The following is a 19,729-nucleotide window of genomic DNA, read 5'->3' on the forward strand; positions in this document are numbered from 1 at the left end:
TCGTATGTGCCTAATTGTGATTTCTGAAGGCAGACTGCATTCTATTCTTTAATTTCACAAGCTATACCTTTCACGAACAAGGAGTCCGTTTATATATTACTGAAGCAGAGAACAAGCATTATCCAAGCCAAGAGTCTCTCTATATTAACAGCAATACCAGCCTTCCTTGAAGTTGAAGCGCAATCTAAATTGTACTTTAAACGTATTGTGAGTGGATGCTTTGTTTCCAGAATTAGAAAAGATATGTTGTACTAGTGTGAAATTGTTAGATGCTGCTGCTCATTTCACTGAGTATTTGCACGTCGTTTCGAATTCTTAAAACCTAATATTTTAGTATTTTAAAATATTTTGTATTGACCTTATTTTTAGCCATTCCTGAATTATCAAGTGCAGACAAGTGATTTTTATAATGAAACAAGCCTTCCGTACCTCTCCGTACTGTTAAATCTCTTCCCGGGTGCATTGTGCTAGACTTCATTCTCCAGTAGCCTTTGCAGCCTGTTGCTGTACTTCGCTAGTCCTCGTGCCGCCGCTGGCAGCCTCCCTGCTTGCACTCACGAGCTACCAAGACATGCCAGTTTCTGGTAGGACTTTTATATTAGTTACATTTCCACATACATTAGCATAACCACCCCCGAAGCCTGGTACGGTGTCGGATGTTTTTAAAACTATGGATAGTAATTATGCAACAGTGAAAATGGCCATGTTAAACACTAGATCTCTACATAAACTTGCCTTGGATGTTAAGGATTACATCTTAGATCAGCACATAGATATTTTGTGTCTGACGGAGACATGGTTGCAGGACTCCAGCGGACCAAACATACACTTTGTTTATTAATAACAGGGAGTCTTGCAGGGGTCGAGGGGTGGCCTGCTTGGCACGATAGGACCTGCACCTTTTTCAAGTAACTATTAAGTGTTCAGGCTGCAAAATGATTCTCCTGAAGACTACACCCAGTCCCAACAGTTGTGTTAATATAGTACTGCTTTATCGTCCACCGTCTGACGCACCCTTTTTTCATGAGGTGATCTCAAACATTCTGGCCTCTCTTCATAAGCCTAACAATTCCACGTTGGTTTTGGGGGACTTTAATAGGTGGTTAAATAATCCACAAGCTATAGAGGCTTCTCATTTGGAGCAATTCTTTGTGGATAACAAGTTCCTTAGCAAAGACCCGACTCATAATTTAGGAAACACTTTAGACTGGGTCATCTCTAGAATTGTGTTACTCAGTTCGACCAGCATTAGACCTTGCATTTGGTCTGATCATTTTATGGTAAGTTTCTCTATGACACTACCATGTCCACCCACTTTGCGACCTAATATTGCCAAAAGGGTGACTAGTAGGAATTGTAATCGAGTAAATGCAATTGGTCTTGAACAGTGTCAGGTGGAGTTAATGACCATCACCTCTTAGGGAGATTCTCCCCACCTTCTAGTGGCAAAATACGATGAGGTGGTATTAAAATATTTGGACAGGGTTGCACCTGTCAGATGCAAGCTTCTTTGTGAATTGTCAACCAATAAGAAATCGTTCACGCCAGCCCTATCTGCTGGTAAGAAAGAAAAAAGGAAAGCAGAAAGATTATGCCGTAAAGATCAGCTGCAGACACATAAAGAGACTTGGAAGTCCCTAGATAAGCTGTATCGCCAGGAAATCCTGCAAGCCAAGAAAAGTTTTTTTGACCATCAGATCCAAACTGCCGAGAATAAATCTAAGAAGTTGTTCGAAATTTTGAAAGATTTAGAGAAACCTAAATCCCTGATTGACCGGTTCTCTCCTAGCACCGATGATTGTGAAGCGGTGCAGAAGGCATTTTCTGATAAAATCTCGGCTGCCCATTCCCAAATTAGGGAAAATGTAGTTAACTCTCCACCCGGTCCCCTGTATTGGTGACAAATTTGAAACTAATTGGGAGCAAAGCACCATTGAAGATGAAGATGTTCTTGTCAAGTTGTTAAGTAAAGTGAAACCTACATCTTGTGAAGGGGAAACTCTTCCTGCTAAAATCATTTTGGAACATCTTAATCTTTTTTTACTTTTCTTGGTTCGCTTTGTTAATGCAACATTTTGAGATAGTTGTATACCCGATTCATTAAAAAAAAGTGGCAGAAACCCCATTGTTAAAATAATCAGGGTTAGATCAGAAGGTCCATTCAAACTATAGGCCTATTACAAATGTTCTATTCCTCATGAAGGTGGTGGATAAGGTGGCCACCTCGCAGCTGCAAGTACACCTGGAAAAGTAAAACATTCTACATACCAGACAATCAGGCTTTAGATCTCACCATGGCACTGAAAGGGCCATGCTGGATCTCCAGAGTAAATGCTTAAGATCGTGGATAACAGCAAGGCCGGTTTGTTGATGCTGCTGGACTTATCAGCAGCTTTCGACCTTGTGGACCACAGGAAACTAGTGGGTCACCTAAAAAAAACATTGCTGGCTGCTCCGAGTAGGCAGCCATCTGGATTGAATCTTTCTTACACAATAGGATGTCTAAAATGATCTGGGGGAGGCTAGATCCAAGCCAGAGAGGCTGCAATGTGGTGTACCGCAGGGTGCTTGCCTCTCGCCAGCGCTTTTTAACATATTCTGTCGTCCTCTGTGTGATCTTCTTGACTCACTGGGAGTGAGTTTTTCTAACTACGCTGATGATACTCAGCTGATTATTAATCTCAGCCCTAAAATTAATGACAATGAAATCTGTTGGCTGACCTATGTCGATGATATTGTTCTTCTAGATAGGACAGCAGTCGGTCTGCAACATTTACTGGACAAATTGCGGGATTACGCTAAAGTCAGTGGCCTTTCCAACAATCCAGAGGAATCAAAGATACTGGTCTTTAGATAAGTAAGGAAAAAGCTGCAGTACCATCATTGGTTACTGGATAACAAAAAATTTCCAAGAGTGGAGGAGGGGATTTATTTGGGGTATGTAATGTACGCAGCACCATCAATAGAAAAAGTGGAATTAGAATTAGATGGTTAAGATCATGCGGCTGGTTTCCCAAATGAAAAAAGTTTATACAAAATACTATAAATTCTCAATGACCCCTCTAACAAAATTTGATGTGGCCAAAGTACCAGTGATTTTGTATGGTCTGGAAGCTAAACCATTACTTTGGAAAACAAACTGGCGAAAATGGGAGGGTTTAATTTGGAAGAGGGTCTTTGTACTTCCGCAGGGTCTTCCTACCGTATGCTTAAGATACGAAATAGGTCATAAATCATTGGCATCTCTGGCAGATTGGAGGCTGGTTTCCCTCTTTCGATTAATTATGACCTCTAAGCCCCACACTCTGTATGCAGATATCAAAGACCATCTTGCACATTCTAAATCAGTGCTGCTAACTGACTTAAACCTGAGAGTTGGAGAGATCTTGCCAAGATCTGATACAGATTTGGAGAACCTGATTACCAATCCCATGAAGTCAAAAAAAGCAATTGAACAGATGGATTGGATTATTACAATGGAAGCCATGCAGGATGCTACCCAAGCTAACTCGTATTCATTATCAGAAAATAAATTGGGCTGCGTTCTAACATATCTGGAGAAGTTCCCTGATTGGAGAGCCATACAAAGTTTTCTCAGACTCCGCTTAAACATTGCGTATACTGGAGAAGTTCTTTCGAAATGGGGGAAGGGAGGCTGCCCATATGCTGTGTACAGTATGTGAAACTCCTGAAAAGCAGACAGTGAAACATTTGTTAATTGAATGTGAGGGCACTTGGCCTTTTAGAGCGACCTTATTCCAAAGACATGTGGACAAACTGGAGGGTATCATTACAGATATGTTTTGGGGAGGTTGATGTCAGGACAAGAGACTAGTTTGACGATAAAGGTGATACAAGTGTTAGAAAAGATACAAATCTTTATCTAAAGTCCAACTACTGTCCCTCTCTGGTTACTCTGGCTTTACCATCCTCTTCCTTTTGCTCTCTGTTTAATTAGAGCTCAGGCAGTTGATCAGGTAAGTAAATAACTAATTGAAGTCTTTTGTGCACTTTGTTTTTTTCTCTCTTTCCTTTAGTAGTTCTTCTCCTTTCTTACTTGAGGACATGAAGCTGATATGAATTCTTTATTTTTCTTTTTATCTCTTCTTTTAATGATGATGTGAAATAGTATGTTTTGTTCCTTAATTGTGGACATAGAAAAATTGTTTTAAGGATTTAATTATTTTATTGCAGATATAAACGATTGCTTTGAAGAGTTAATAACTGATGCTCCCCGGATCAGTGGTAAACCAGTTCACATACTAATGTATGCAGACAATATGGTATTACTATCTAGAACCCTGCAAGGATTAAGGTCACTACTAGAGAGGTATGCTGTTAATAATTATATTACCATCAATACTGAAAAAACGCAAAGTATACAATTTGGAAACATGAAACAGAGTAATAAAAAATATAAGTGGTCCCTACAAAATACTTTTCTGCAAGTAGTGTCAAGCTACATGTATTTAGGAGTTTCTATTAATAACCATCCCCATGAGGCTCCATATGAAGACACCATAAAAAGGAAAATGGGTACTGCTATATCCCAATCACGCATAATCAGATCTAAATATTGTAAATTTTCAGTTGAGCCATTAATAGTATATTATAAACAGAAAATGACACCTGTTGTTCTCTATGGCGCAGAAACCAAACCATGGAAATCAATCTTGTACTGGGCGAAAATCGAGGGTAAATATTGGAAGAAAGTGTTGCTTCTTCCTGCTTCAGAATCCCTTGTATTGATCCGACATGAACTAGGCCTAATATCAATGCATGCTATATACAAATGGAAGATTTGTTGTCTGTATAGGAAATGTATTATGGATGACAATACTAATGGTCTGATGATTCAGATTGCTGATTACATAAGAACATCTAACGATGAGTTTGCAAGATTGTGGCAGTATAGAGCTCTAAGAATATTGTGTAGCGCTGACATTCCTTCGAGCTTTTGATGAATAATACAGGGAAAGCCTAGCAAAAATGATACGAACAAGATTGGCGCTTAACTCGCGAATGTTGCATGAAATATGTTAAATTTAAACAAAATCCATTTTTTTTTTCAAAAAATACAGTGAAACAGCTGCATACTTATTACAATCATCCAATCCTTATTATCGCTTGGATTTCTTGCGATTTAGATTAAATTTGTGGACCACCAAAGAAATCCTGATTAGATGGAAAATGTTGAAACCGAATGATGCGTTATGTCAATATTGTAATCTGGAACCTGAAACGTTACGACACTTGGTAGTCAGTTGTCAAGATCTGTTACCTTTAAGGTGTTATTATTTCAAATGTTAATTCGAGAAACATGTTAATTTGGATAACAATCAACTATGGGAGGCCTTGTACCACACTGAGAGGCCATCGATTAGATATGCTATTACAAACTTTTTACACAAACTTAATCTCAAGGCCACGACAGTAGAAACCAATATTACGAATGTAACATAATTAAAAAAATGTTTTCCCTTTTTTCTGGTTAAATGTGGAAATACGATCGATAATAAGAAAGACTATACTGTCGTGCTGATGTATAGATGATAGAATCCATATGGGTATTTTAAGTTTTGCTGGGAAAAATGATTTTCTTTTAATGAATGTATATATGTATTTCATTTTTTTAATGTGAATTGTAATTGTATACTATGTCATATTGTTCATTTTGTAATACAATGATTTCACGTTGAAAGGTTGACATCTGTTAGGCAAACAACAGTAAAGAAAAAAAGTTTTTTTTTAAAAATTATTTTTAGTATTAATGAATTTTGAAGTATTATGGAAATAACCTTTTTAATCTTATTTTTGTTGTTGCTTTTTTTGTAAAGGTTCTTTGTAACCATATACAAAAAAATAATAATAATCTCAGTGGAAACTATGAAGAAGACCGGGAGCTTGTCACTAGAATCTACAATAGCATTCAGAGCTGGATGGCAAACAATAGCATGTGTCTCAACGCAGCCAAAACTGAACTATTGATTTTTGGCTCCACTCAGGCACGTACAAAACTGGATGGCGCGTTTTCAAGCTTTGTCATCCAGAACCAGCCCATAAATGTCATCTCTAAAGTTAAGACTCTGGGAGTTGTTTTGGAAGCTTTGTAAAAATCAGAAGCCCAAGTTCAACACAATATTAATAAGGCACAATATTCTCTAAGACTACTTAGATTAGTCAAACCTCATTCTCTAAGACTGCTTAGATTAGTCAAACCTTTTGTATCATAGATAAATTGCACAACCATAGTTAGGGCTCTGAATATGCCACGCATTGATTATTGCAGTGCACTCCTGGTTGGCGCTGGCAGAGGTTTTTGGCAAAGGTTACAAATCTTGCAGAACCATGCTGTGCGTATCATCAAAGGGGTCTCCAGAAGAGAACACATTATTGAGCATCGCAGAGGAGCATTGGCTTTCAGTGGCAGCCAGGGTCTGTTTTAAAGTCTGCACTATTGTGCACAAGTGCCTATATGGTCAAGCGCCCAGTTACCTCCAGGGCGCAATCAGGGTTCACTGCCCTAAGATAGTAACTAGATCCAGTGATCTTGTTCACCTGGCCATTCCGAAGAGTAGACGAGTAAAGGGTCTGGGGAAATCTTTTCTGGTACAGGTGGCATACCTGTGAAATGGTCGCCCAAAAGACCTAGTTGCCGAAAACAAATCACTTAGCTTTTCGGAAAAGACTGAAGACAGATCTTTTTGAATAATTTCCCCATCTAATCTGTGTTCTCTTTCATTTCCTTCTGCGCCCTGATGCCTGCGGGCTTTCGGCGCATTATAAATACAAAAATAAATCAAATAAAAATACTGTTAATTGGCCTAAGAAACAAGTGTGCAAACATTACCTGAAGCTAAGACAGTGGCACCAAGGGTTCTGGGTAATTGCTTAGGTTGAAAGCTTGTAGAAAGGTGAATGGAAACTGACTGCTTGTAAAGATTATTCTGAAGTAGACACAACCTGTAGTGCCAAAGACGGGGAAGACAAAGAGAAGTTAGTCTTAAAGGCAAATCCAGGTTGTTACTGTGGCAGATAGACAAAAGAGGCAAAGAGGCTGCCCCCTTTGAAAGGAGATATTCAGAGGAAGAGTGTCTTGCATACCAGAGGGTGTTGAAGTACGTTAAAGTATAACTTGTCGAAGCCTCTTGAAGAGGTGGCAAAGCATCGTGGCCAGGATCACCATCGCTGCTACTTTTTCTGCAAGTAGAAAGTGGATCTTTCACACATGCAAAGAGATTTTATTGTTAGCGGAATGTTTGTTAATGAACTTTTAGTCTGACTTTTCAAGAACTGATTCAAGACATTCTTTTCTTTGGTTGAACATTTGCAGAAGTGACTTTGAATCCTGGGGAAAGGGAATGACCCAGGACATTAGAAGGTCATTTAAAAACTCTGAATATTGTTCATGTCATGTGGTATTGCCATATATTTTCTTTGCATATTTGTTGTTTAGTGTGAGGGACAGTTATCCTATGTTAGAGTGTTTCCCATAGCTCTGGTTATGCAGGGAGTTCCTCAGCAGAGTAGGGACAGTGAGGCATTTTTTTAATATTATTTTAAGAATAAAATGGCATACTTTGATAAATCATCAAACAGTTGTCCGCCTAACCTTACTGACCCCTCACAGGCCTACAGCTTAACCTACCAACCTTCTTAAGACGCATCTTAATTAACAATGACCTTAACAGTTACAGCTCCATACATAGTAACTGGCATTCCAAAGCAATTGGGGTGCAAGTGTAGTTGGGTTGCAAATTACTCATATATATGAAACCTACCATGAGTAGTCACCACAGATTTTACAACTCATGCAGACTAAATCCAATTATTATTAATTTATTTGAAAAACATTTCAATCCTTCCTCCTTCAGAATTTCTTTTACAAGGTGGAGATATGAATGAATGAAATACAAGTACAATTCTTTTTGTAAAAAATAACAAGCATATATATATATATAACTAGCTGTTCCCGGCGTAACATACGCCGTTCTAGCATATCTCAAAGGTCAATAGTGGTCTGCAATTCATAGTCACTTATGTGCCCATTCTTAAATATCAGATTTACCACTGATCGCTTCCAGGAATAGGGTGTAGGTCCCTGTGAATTATTAATGTTCATTGAAAAGGCTAAATGTATCAGATGGAATGAGAGGTATGCGCGGTATAAGAACAGTATCTAAGTTCCATCGATCACACAGACCTCTATGATGTGTCTTTGTAGACACTGTGAGAAACCCGAAGGTGTCTCCCTGACTAGTCCCTGGGGATCTGTCATCCAGGTGGCCAGGACACAGTCATGGCTATTGGATCCAGATCCTGGGGTGGACCAGTGAGGGAGGATCACCTTAATAGGGGGTTCTTGGGGAGTAGAAGCGGGACACAGACGGGTGAGATGCGGTATCCCCTTTCTTATAACACCTTTTCCCCATCCTACCACTTAGGATACTCAAACACTGTGCCCACCAGCTCCCTTTTCCGACACAAGCACTTTTGCACACCACGAAAGACGGCGTACAAACACCAGAGCCGTTTACCGGACATGTCCCAACACAAGGGTCAGGCAAAGTCAGGCAATTGACCGGAATTACACACACCTGACAACATTATACCATAAGAAGGTTTCTAGAAATGCCAGACTACAACTAATACAATTATACATTACACAGAGAGCATACCTTACACCAGCTGCCATTGCAAAATTTAAGGGAGCGAACAAACAAAAATGTCCCAGTTGTAGGGAGGAGGAGGCTAGTCTTATACACATGCTTTGGGGATGCCCAATAGTGCAGGTGTTCTGCAGGGGCGTGGCACACAAAGCAGCCCAGGGAGGTATGGAACTTGAAATTCATACCCCGGAGGCTTGCATGCTAGGCCATGTCATGGGTCGGGTGCATTTCTCTTAGGTCGAGTAGGTAAACTAAGTTTCTCGAGCTGGAGGTCTAGCAGAATTTTAAAGAATTTGCCAGGCCTGTCTCATTTCACTGATGTCTTCAGCGGTAGACTGAAATGCTATATTGATGCTCATTTTATGTTTTGGGTGCAAATAATGTCGTTTGACATTAAAAATATTAGTACAGCATTGCTAATCAAATGGGTTGGTTTGCTAATCAAGAAAATGTTAATTAGCAAACTATGCCAATCAATTTTTGAAAACTAATGTATGCCTTGAGAGAGGAAGGGGATGCTGTTACGTAGGATACATTGGAGGAAGTAGGTGCAGTGTAATTAAAGAAGTATATCTTAACGACATTACGCAAAGTCTGAGTTGGGGTAGTATTAAGGGGAACATAGGAATAGATATAGCAATATGATAATGTGTATCATGGTGTGGTTTGTTATTGTTTGTGGTTATAACAATGTAATAAACAGAAAATAAAAAAAAAGGATTGGCAATAGGTTTTTCTTAGTGTAGGCCCTTTTATTTGACCAGACGCCACTAGAACTGCCTTATTATTATTTGATGGTCGTAGCTTGCTCCCATCTTAGATTTAGGTTTAGATTAGGCGTTTTTCCAACCTGCATATACAGTTTAATTAACGCCCTTGAACTGTGATCACTTGTGTCTGTCTTTACTGTTGCCACCATGAGTTCCTTACAACGTCTAATTGTCAACCTCGTTCCATTGTAGAGTCCCTGTAATGGCATAAGATTGTGTAGTAACATAATTACAGCACCTACTTTCAGTTTTAGCTTGTGAGGAGGCATTCGTCCTACAGTGTTTCGCTCTTTAGAGACTGAAACATTGAGCCTGTGAATAACTGTTCATTGTCACTGCAACCACCATGCCCTGTCTGAAGAGAAGTGGGGGTGGAAAGAAGTAACTTCAGAATGTTTGCGATAGTGGAAGGTGAAGATGACCGCATTGAACCATGCTCGTTCTGTTTGTTGAAATGGTATCTGTTGTTGAAGTGGGTGCACTTTGCCATTTGGACATCAGAGGGTAACTCAACACTGAGAAATTGCATCCATATATTCAAATGATCGGTACACCCCGTTTTGGTGCAGCCGCTTCAGCGTGGCACTTTGGCCGCAGACACCCCCTTTTGGCGTGGCCAAAGTAGCACGAAGGACAATTCAGGGCAAGCCTTTTGGCGTGACGGTCGTTTGGACATGGCTGACATCGCAGCCTATGTGCAAATGGTGCTTTTGTCAAATGTGTTACCTCTTGCTATATTGTATTTATTATTGGTGTTACTCTTGTTGGTAGCAATATCAATCAATATAATCTTATATGTGTATTATTACTGGTAGTAGTAATAGGCATAATTATATATGCTATGCAGACTCACAAATAGCCCGTACTCCTAATCCTTGTAATAAAACAAGTTATTGTGATTCCGTTCTCCTCGAGTGTCGAACTGTGCCTTTAAATAGTGTTTTCCTCCCAGGGGCAATAGGGGTTCTCGCCCTATCTTCATCAGTGGTGGGAACCCCTATGAAAGATAAGCCGGATTCCCAATGCATGACCGGAATATGTTTGTGCGAGGGAAGGGGACGGGGCGCATGAACTCCGATTTGAATATGTATTCTTAAGAAGGCTGAAAGCTTGTTAGAAAAGCAGTATTGCTAGTGCACCACCATGCATGATGTTTGCATCACCAATGCACCATTTATGACCAACCACGAACATCTTTGCAGAAATCAGATATGCACACCCATAAGCATGGGGACTGTGCATTATCCATGCATGCACCCACTATCCGTGCGCCATAAACACACCCATACAGACACACCCATGCACGATTATTCATTCACCAAATATGCACCATCTGCGCAGCATCCATGCATCTACCATCTGGGAAGCATCTGAGCACTCACCACCAATCCCCCCTCTGTGCACTATCCATGCACCCACCACGGGGCATGTTTTTCCGTGACTGTCCACCACAGATAGTGTAACTGTGTAATGAAGGTTGGGTCAATACAGGGCAACAGAGTTAATAGCCCAGCATAACCGACCGAAACCCGTGTCAACTGAAACATCACCTGTAGTTTGCACAGACACACTTGTATTGAAAAAGGGTGCTAGATACGCTTTATAAATATTCTTTTGCCAGATGGTTATATATATTATGAAACCATGTATTAATATGGAGAAATAGGTTCTATGTATGAAAGGATGAGTGCGTGTGAGAGATGGAGGAATTGAAATGGAGCATTTAACTGAACATATTGTTTGACAAATACCTAGTTTGTTTTTGTACCACAAAATGCACGACAAAATAAAAAGTAGTATGAGAAAATAGTAATTGAGTAGTGTGTTGCCATCCTCTATCTAATGGTCTATTGTCTTATACATGTCTTACAGTATAATAGGTCACAAATCATACATTTGGATCTTAAGTAATAAATGGCTTAATTGAGGCAGGTGTTACAGATGTTATGTGGTATTGATGCATATTTGACATATATACATTTTGTCTTATAGCTGTATTTTATTATAACTGTTATGGATACTGAATTATGAAGAGGTACTATATGAGGGTAATCAGAGATTGAGAGTTTGGAATTCAAAGTACGGTTAGGGGAACCAGAAGATGATCAATAAGGGTGACTGGACCTCGACGATGAGGGGAGAGGGAAGTAATTAGACATTGGTAGTAAATTTGTATAGCATGGAATAGAGCAGGATTTTAGTAAGAGCAACATTAATTAAGTACAGCAAAATCAGTGGAAGAGTGAGAGACTAAGATCAGAAAATAAAGGGTGTGGGAGGGTGTTCATATAGTCAAGAGGTTGTCATTAGAGAAGACAGAAGAGTAGAGGAAGAATAAAGATGCCAGCGTTTGGTGAAGGTCTGAGATGAACAAGAGAGTTTTAAAATGGCAAAGTTTGGGACGAAGGAAAGATGAGGTAGAAGAGGGGGAGGAAGGATGGATATCCGAAAAGAAGAGTGATTGTAGAAAATGTGACCACAAGAAGAGCCGAAGATGTAGAATGGCACAGTGGAAAGTTGTATTTTTTAATTGAATCGAGTCACGGAGAGAAAGAAAAAGGCATGTCAAATGAGTGGAGTGAAGATGGAAGTTGAAATAGCTAAAGAGAAAAAAAAGGCCAAAAGGGAAGCCAGAGGGTGATCCACTATTGAGAAAGAGGGGAGGTTAGGTTTAGAGAAAAGAAATATGATGCGTTTTCATAGTACGAGACTGCTGGACGCAAAGTAGTGGGGGAGAAGGAATCCAAGTAGAGAAGAAAAGAATATCTGTACTGCCACCACAACCTGATACTGGTTGTTGGGGGGTGAGAGAAAGTAGCTTGGAAGGTAGTTCGAGCAGTACCCATAGACGTTATTGAATGAAAACCAGGTCTCTGTGAGGCAGAATGTCAGAGGAAATTGAATCAGAGAAAATGATCAAGCGTTGAACATTTTAATATGCAAGGAACCAAGCCTTTCCTAATGGGTAGTAGTGATGTGGAAAGTAGATTAGTGCAACAGGATTTCTAGATCGGGCGATGGGGGACAGGGAGAAATAACCTGAGAGGAGACGGGAAGAATAGGGATGAAGTGTGTCATGATGCAGAAAAAGAACTTACAAAATGTTAACAGTAAAAGATGCATAAATGAAAACTGTAAAACGGGAAACATGGCAAAGACGAGTGCTGGAATGAATCAACATGCTAATGAGCACACATTGATAGATGAAATCTCTCTTTGCCCACAGAGAAGGCACACAGAGGAACCCTCAAGGTTGAAAGTGGGGAAGCATCTGTGGGGATTTCCCAGGGATGGTCATACCCGGGGAGACCGAGAAGCGCAAGATGATAGACAAAGGATAAGGTAGCCTACTTCTTTGTTTGCTTGAGGATAAATGCCTTTCTAGAGTCACCACAGAGAGTATCTTTCATAGTTAAAGCTGTTCTTTTGGATGGCATTTTTGCTTACCATGACATTTTCACAGTCCAGACACCAATTTCAATCCTTGTCCTGCAAGTGCTTATCCTCAGGAGCCATGCAGCAACATTCAGCAATGGTAAATTGTGGCAGAATGGACTGCAGTCCATTCTGGGTAGATAATCGGGTGTGCATTGCAGTCTCTTATGTGATACTTTCCTGTCGGAAAGGAATTCTCAATCCCATCCCTGATAAGGCCATAACTGGATAATCGGGATCTTGACGCTGTAGCCTGGTTCAATTTGAGAATAATCTCTTTGGAACAGTGTAATTGGTGGAATGACCAATGAAAATAGGCATACTCGGTGCCCTGTGTGATACGGACAATCCTCTTGAAGACATCCTCTCATTAGCTGGAAGCGAAATATTATTATTATTTTAAACTGACTGGTGGATACATGTAGGATTGCATTTGCAATTATGTGTGTTTTTTCCAGACTTCTTAAGAAGTGATGTCCCATTTTAGATTTGATGTCAGTGTTCTCTTGAAGTATGGGAATGCAGTCACCTTTTCTTGAGACTATCTTTCCACCCTGGAAAGCATTACTTGTGTTTAGCACATTCCTACTATCCCTTATCATGACGCTTGACTTGAGTGATTGATCTTGAGCATATTTTTCCCTTTGTTATATTTCCATTGCTTCCAGCTGTCATGGACACTCATTATGTGTTTAAGTAGGACAATTTGTTATAAACGTGTGGTGCAGATGTTTTTTGTAGGCTTATGCTTGGAGGACCCAGCAGTAATGAGCTCCATTGACATGCTTCTGGTAAAAAACAGGGCCCAACCTATTTATTCATTGGATAAAGGAGCAGAGACCCACACAAACGGTGCGTGCCTGCGATCATAGTTCTCAGTGTCTTTGACAGAAGAGTGGCCTTTTCTTATTTCCAACCTTGTAGCATCCTGGCCACACACTCCAAGGGCCGACTCTGTCCTGTGAGAAACTGAAGGTACTCTCACATCTACTTCCCAGGGATCTTCTGTATAGGTGGCCAGGGAAGGGCCATAGCTTTTGGATCTTGACCCTTGGGGTGGACTAGCGAGGGAGGATCACCTGGGTGGCGCGTCCTTGGGGATTGGAGAGAGGGTACCTGAAGGCGAGACATTGTGTCCCCCCTTCACTAACAATGACCTATCAGACCCTTTCTCAGTCTTTATGGGATATTGTAGGTCCTTTCCAGCTTTTCCCTGTAATCTCACATCAAGTACTGAGACGAGGAAGAGGCAACTAAGACTAATGCACACTTCCTGTTGGAAACACCACTATAGTACTGGGACGAAGAAGAGGGCATCTGAACACTACAGAGCTGAAGGTCAGGCATGTCCCAGTAATTAGAATCGGGCAATTCGGGCAAGAGAAGCACACCTGTAAACCCTTGATGGGATACAGTTATATAAAAAGGTGGCATGGCAGCAGCAAAGGGAAGAGAACAGCAGCAGAGAGGCCCAGACGGGCTGTTGGGAACCGGGGGAGAGCGGAACGTGAGAGCACTGGAAAGTTGCAGAGCAGGGCCCTCTGCGAAAGTGTGGCGAAGGAGCTGTGTCTCCAGGGAGCCGGTGAGGTCGGAGGAAGTAAGCCGTATGCAGTGTCGCCCTTTCCGTTTGGTCCTGCAAGTGCTTGTTCCTCTGCGCGGAGGAGCCGGTCCAGGAGTGCCTGGGGGCAGGTGGTGAGACCCTGACCTCAGTTTGTGAGAGGCCATGTGAGTGGAGGAGCTGCAGCATCAAGTAAATTGACCAGTGAATTTCTGTGTGTAAAGTAACCCGGTGCGCGAGCGAGAGGAAAATAAGATACATTGTGGCAGAGCGGGACTTTGTCGCCAATAAACTCCAAATTTGATGAAGATGTTTTCATGATGCTGCCCTTGGGTATCAGCAATGTCTGGGATCGAGATTCTAAATTCCATCCCACAAGAGGAGTGATGGGTGGGGGAATTCGGGAACGGACTTAAAAGGAAAATGGGAGTAACCATACTGTAAGAGTATACACAGAGCTGGAGACTGGTGTGCAGTGGTTCAGCAGCTAGAGAAATGGGCATACTAAACCTTCTCTAATGCCAAATTGTATTTTACAAGCTACATCATAAAATCCTTGATGATGGTTTCTAGAATCCTTTAGTTTGTTTCTGCTGACAATAGTAAGTGTGCAATCTCAGCACCTCATTCTGTTCCTAATGCATTGATTTTGTGGCTCTTGACATTGTATCAGTTCTTGATGTTATGCTGTTTTCAACCTCTCTACTGCTTTTGTCCTACTCAGGAAACCAAAGAAGCACCCGTGTTGACTCAGGGGTTTGCTTTTGACATTGCAGACAGACATCCCGCAAAGAAGACCTGCTTGATTGTGATTGGACTGGAGCCCTACCGTTGGTAAGTCCCATGTCTTTTCCTCTTTGAGACTGCAGGTGTTTGCTTGGGGGTTTGTCATGTCTCCTTTGATAGTCTCATAATGTGCTGCCTTATTTTATATATGGGGTAGTAAGGGCAATGCTATTTGTATCTTGCTGTGATGTGCATGGAAATCGTTTTTTGTGTTTACATTGTCATCGTCCCTTGGAACTGGGGATGACATCCCCACGACCTTAGAAAGCTGTAACACTCACAACTCCTTCCCTAGCCAAGGTTGCAGCCTCTTTACAATATTCAAGGACTTTGCCTTCTCAAAAGTTCCCCCTCTGTCTCTCTAAAAGTGACAATCCCAAATGGATCTGGGAAAACCAACAACGGTTTCAAGGGAAAGAAGAGCATGGTTAATCCCATTTAGGATCTCAGAAGCCGGGAAAGATGTCGTAGAACATGTTAAAAGGCCAACGTACCCCGACCTTGCTAATTAACCAAGTGGAGAACTAGATCTCCAATAACACCATTCTTTTTCAGGGGTAAAACCCAGGAAACAAAGTTATACGTCCAGGGGCAGGAATACTATAGAGAACCCCTGAGCATCCCACAGAGATATTTTGCACACCCGAAGAGGAAAGTTATTGGGGATCTTTTACCCCTCTTCCATTTAATACCTGCAGTGACCAAGAACAGCACAGCTCTTCTTGCTCAACAAGCAACTTCCTAGAGTAGCCTCTCCTTCCTCCCGACACTAAAGGGTGACCTACAGAAAGGAAACCATATGTCTCGCTCTAACCTGCAAGCCTGGTGGAGAGAGTCTGCTGAAACAAATTCTTTCTTTGGAGTTCATGGGAGAAATACCCACTTAAAATATAACGCAGGAGAAACAGCTTTCAGTCTCCCAACACCTCAGAATGATTTGGCAGCTCCATGGAATTGTTATTATATACAGAACATATTAAAATCAAACCCCTAGCAGGGGAGGCACCCTTCAGCAAGAGGCAGGGAGCAGGAGATCAGCAGCTCCAGCCAGCAAACACACAGGAAAGAGATCCATGAGGGTGAATGGTCTATTTAAAGACATTGCCACAAGGACTACAAAGCATCCCTGCCACTAAGGAAGCCCAAACAAGTCACCTGACCCTGACGGACACTACGGAGAAGCTATTCACTGAAAGCAAGGGCCAGCACCCAGAACAGTAGTCAAAGGGAGTTTGAGAGTGCAGAGCTAGCGAATTGCAGCGTTGACGATCTGGAGAGCCGCCTGAAAAGAAGGGATGGGATGACCCACAAGGATAGGTGAAGGCACCTTCAAGATCTGGGGAAGGAGTCAAGGACACTGAAGAGGGGAAGCTGGGATCCCAAATGAGGAGGAGGCAGTTTGGAAAGAAGAGGAGAAAGCAAACGTGCAAGATCTGGAGAGTGGAGAAGCATGGAGTGACAGAGACCCAGAGAGGGCTGGAGAGGTGGAGTGCAGGACTGAAGAGTCAGTGATACAGGAGGAGTGTAGAAGAGAATAACCAGAGAGGCAGAGAGGAAAGGAGTTAGAGGATAGGAGGGGAGAAGAGGGCACTCTGATAATCTTGTGCCCAGAGGAGAAGTTGAGCAGGGCATCTTATTCCCATAAATTGGAGACTGAGGAAGTGGCCTATGAATAGGCTGGGGCAGTGGCCAGGAAGATGCTGAGACAGGTAATGCCTGGCAAAGGAGGAAGAGGAAAAGACAGAAGTACATGCCAAGGAGGGAGTGTAGCCCAGGAGAGGAAATGCTGAAACCCCAGCCTGTCATGATTAAGAGAAAGACCGAGAAAGAGAAGGCTTGCAAGGGGAGGGCAGAGAATGAAGGGGCAGAAACCCTGAAGAAGGAGAAAGAGAAAGCAGTGAGGAGAGGGCAGAGTCTGAAAGGGGAGAGGCCCTTGCCAAGGAGTAGGAGAATGCCAACCAAAAAGGAGACAAGAAACCAATACAGATATGTGTGTACATTAAGCCAATACCCAACAAACCTGGAAAAAAACTGTTAAGTGGGCAGTCCTTGTTGCATCTTTAGTAGCAGCCTTTGATCGAAGTTATTCCAACTGATTTTGTTTTGTATCTGAGACACTGACGGAATTGATGGTTGCTTTATGAATCTGGTGGATATGCTTTATTTTGTGTCCAATTATGCAGCTTGTATTTGTGTTGTTTAATGGTGATGCCCCAAGGTACCTGGTATTCTCAAGCCAAGTATTAGAAGAAAGGGGTAATAGAAAACCCGAGTAAAGAACACTTCTGCACTCTGAGAAAGAAGACTCTGGAAGGGGCAACCAAGTATGGATTTGGGGTCTAAGGACTTGCGAAAGAGTGCTCACTTTGCTGGCTGTGGTGGATTTGGTCCAGGAACTGCCAATGCATCTGTGATTTTAGGTGCAGGACTGTGCATAGCTGGATGGTGATTGGGGTCTCAGGTCGCTGTGAATTGACATTGCAGACAGAACCAGGCAAGGCGATCTGGTGAGGAAGACACAAAGGTGACCCAAGAGGCAAAGAACACTGCAGCAGTGACAGCAGCAGGAAGAGCACTTAGGTAGACCCAGCAAGTGTCACATGTGCCTCGGGGGAGTTCCAAGGTTCAGAACAGGCAGCAGGATGTGGTTCAATGCTAGGACAATAGCTGGAAATGACCCAAGCCATCACAGAAAGAGCAGAAACAAAGTAGTAGGCAGCCACTCTGGTTCCAGGCCGGCACACCAGAGACAGACCCCCATCTTTGGGCATCAGGTTAGAAGAATTACATAGGAGCAGTCAGAAGCTGCAAAGAGCAGTCGGGAGCTGCAAAGAGTACAGTAAGGACGGTCAGATAATCCAGCCCGGAAGGCTGAGAAAGAAGCAACAGAAAAGCCCATCAATGGATTCCTTCTGCAATGGGAAGCACAGATGGAAATGGCAAGGGAGTCAGGGCCCCACTACTATCGCCACACCAGGATCCTTCGCAGCAGCCTATCTCTACAGCAATTTTCAGGTGAGATAAGGAACACTGTCTTCCCTTTTTGGGGCTCACCAGCTTTCTTTTGCATTCTCCGGACCTCTATCGCGGAACACACATAGAAGTGCCCTGCCTCCACTTCATGGTTTACCAGCTTCGTCTGGTGGCTTCCACATCCTTTCCAGCTCCTGCTCTGCTTCTGAGCCCTTCTCTGGTTCGGGCGGCGTTGGTACTGCTTCACGGTTCCTGCGGTCACCAGGAAGGGTCCTCTTCTCTTCCTGCTGCGATCCGAGCACAGCGAACCAGCTCCTGCAGTCTTTCCTCTCTCACCATCTTCCCGAGTCTCCTTGCTCCACGGTTTTCGCTGCGGCTCTGTGGCTTCTCAGTCTACATCAAGAAAATGAAGCCTCCTCGGACAGCGTCTCCTGGATTCCCAGCCCGAGCTGGAAAGTCATTGCCAGGGCCCTCTCATGTCTCCTTGCTCGCCTGTCATCCTGACAGCTCGGCTTTCCTGGCAGTGACTAGCCGGTTGAACCTCTTGGTTACTTTCAGCTGTACCATCTTTAAAATCCCGCTTCAAGGAAGGGAGTTGCTTGGAGCCAATCGGCTTCCACCAAGCACTAGACTGCTTCTTCTGGTTCTGCTGAGTGTTCAGCATTACGAGGCCCCTCTTCTTCCTCTCAGTTTTTATCATTCTGTTTGTTACAGGATATTGAGGGATACTGTCATCAGGCATTACAGGTTGTTGAAGGAGATTTTGCAAACCGAAGGAACCAGGACCCGAACTACCCCCGACACCTATTAGTGTCCACTCCCACCGCTGTGCTCCCCCCACCACCCCTAGCAGCCTGACCTTGCCTGAAGCCACGCCCCAACAGGAAGAGGAAAAGAACTTAAATACACTGCGACCGCGCATCGCACGCGCATTGGAAGTGGCATTACAAGTGGACTGGCTGTTTGGCTGGAGTGCTTCTGCGTTGTGTTTACGATCACGTTCTTCAATCTTGTGGAAAGCCACTAGTCGGCAAGAGGCAGCATCCGCATTCGCAACGCGGACTTGCCGTGCCTTGGGACTGAAGTAATTATTTTTCTTTGAATGGTCTAAACATGTTATTCTAGCAACTGCATGTAAGGATTTACATTACTTACTTACTCACTCGAGGCACTCATGCTCGAACTTTCTCTGTCTGTTTTAGTGTCCACTCCCACCGCTGTGCTCCTCCCACCACCCCTAGCAGCCTGACCTTGCCTGTAGCCACGCCCCAACAGGAAGAGGAAAAGAACTGAAATACACTGCGACCGCGCATCGCGCGCGCATCGCAAGTGGCATTACAAGTGGACTGGCTGTTTGGCAGGAGTGCTTCTGCGTTGCGTTTACGATCACGTTCTTTCATCTTGTGGAAAGCCACTAGTCGGCAAGAGGAAGCATCCGCATTCGCAACGTGGACTTGCCGTGCCTTGGGACTGAAGTAATTATTTTTCTTTGAATGGTCTAAACATGTTATTCTAGCAACTGCATGTAAGGATTTACC

At 42.7% G+C, this 19,729-nt stretch overlaps 1 protein-coding gene across 3 annotated transcripts in view; it reads left to right on the forward strand.

The window, feature by feature from the left end:
- Positions 1–19,729, forward strand: part of EME2 (essential meiotic structure-specific endonuclease subunit 2) — a 476,808-nt gene that overhangs the window by 234,794 nt on the left and 222,285 nt on the right. For all 3 annotated transcript variants that reach the window (XM_069646994.1, XM_069646995.1, XM_069646996.1), the window contains one exon: positions 15,157–15,266. In XM_069646994.1, the coding sequence (XP_069503095.1) occupies positions 15,157–15,266 (110 nt within the window). The remainder of the gene's footprint in view (positions 1–15,156; positions 15,267–19,729) is intronic.

The sequence above is a fragment of the Ambystoma mexicanum genome, chromosome 2q, assembly GCF_040938575.1.
Source record: "Ambystoma mexicanum isolate Mex_15411 chromosome 2q, UKY_AmexF1_1, whole genome shotgun sequence".
Lineage (NCBI taxonomy): Eukaryota > Metazoa > Chordata > Amphibia > Caudata > Ambystomatidae > Ambystoma > Ambystoma mexicanum.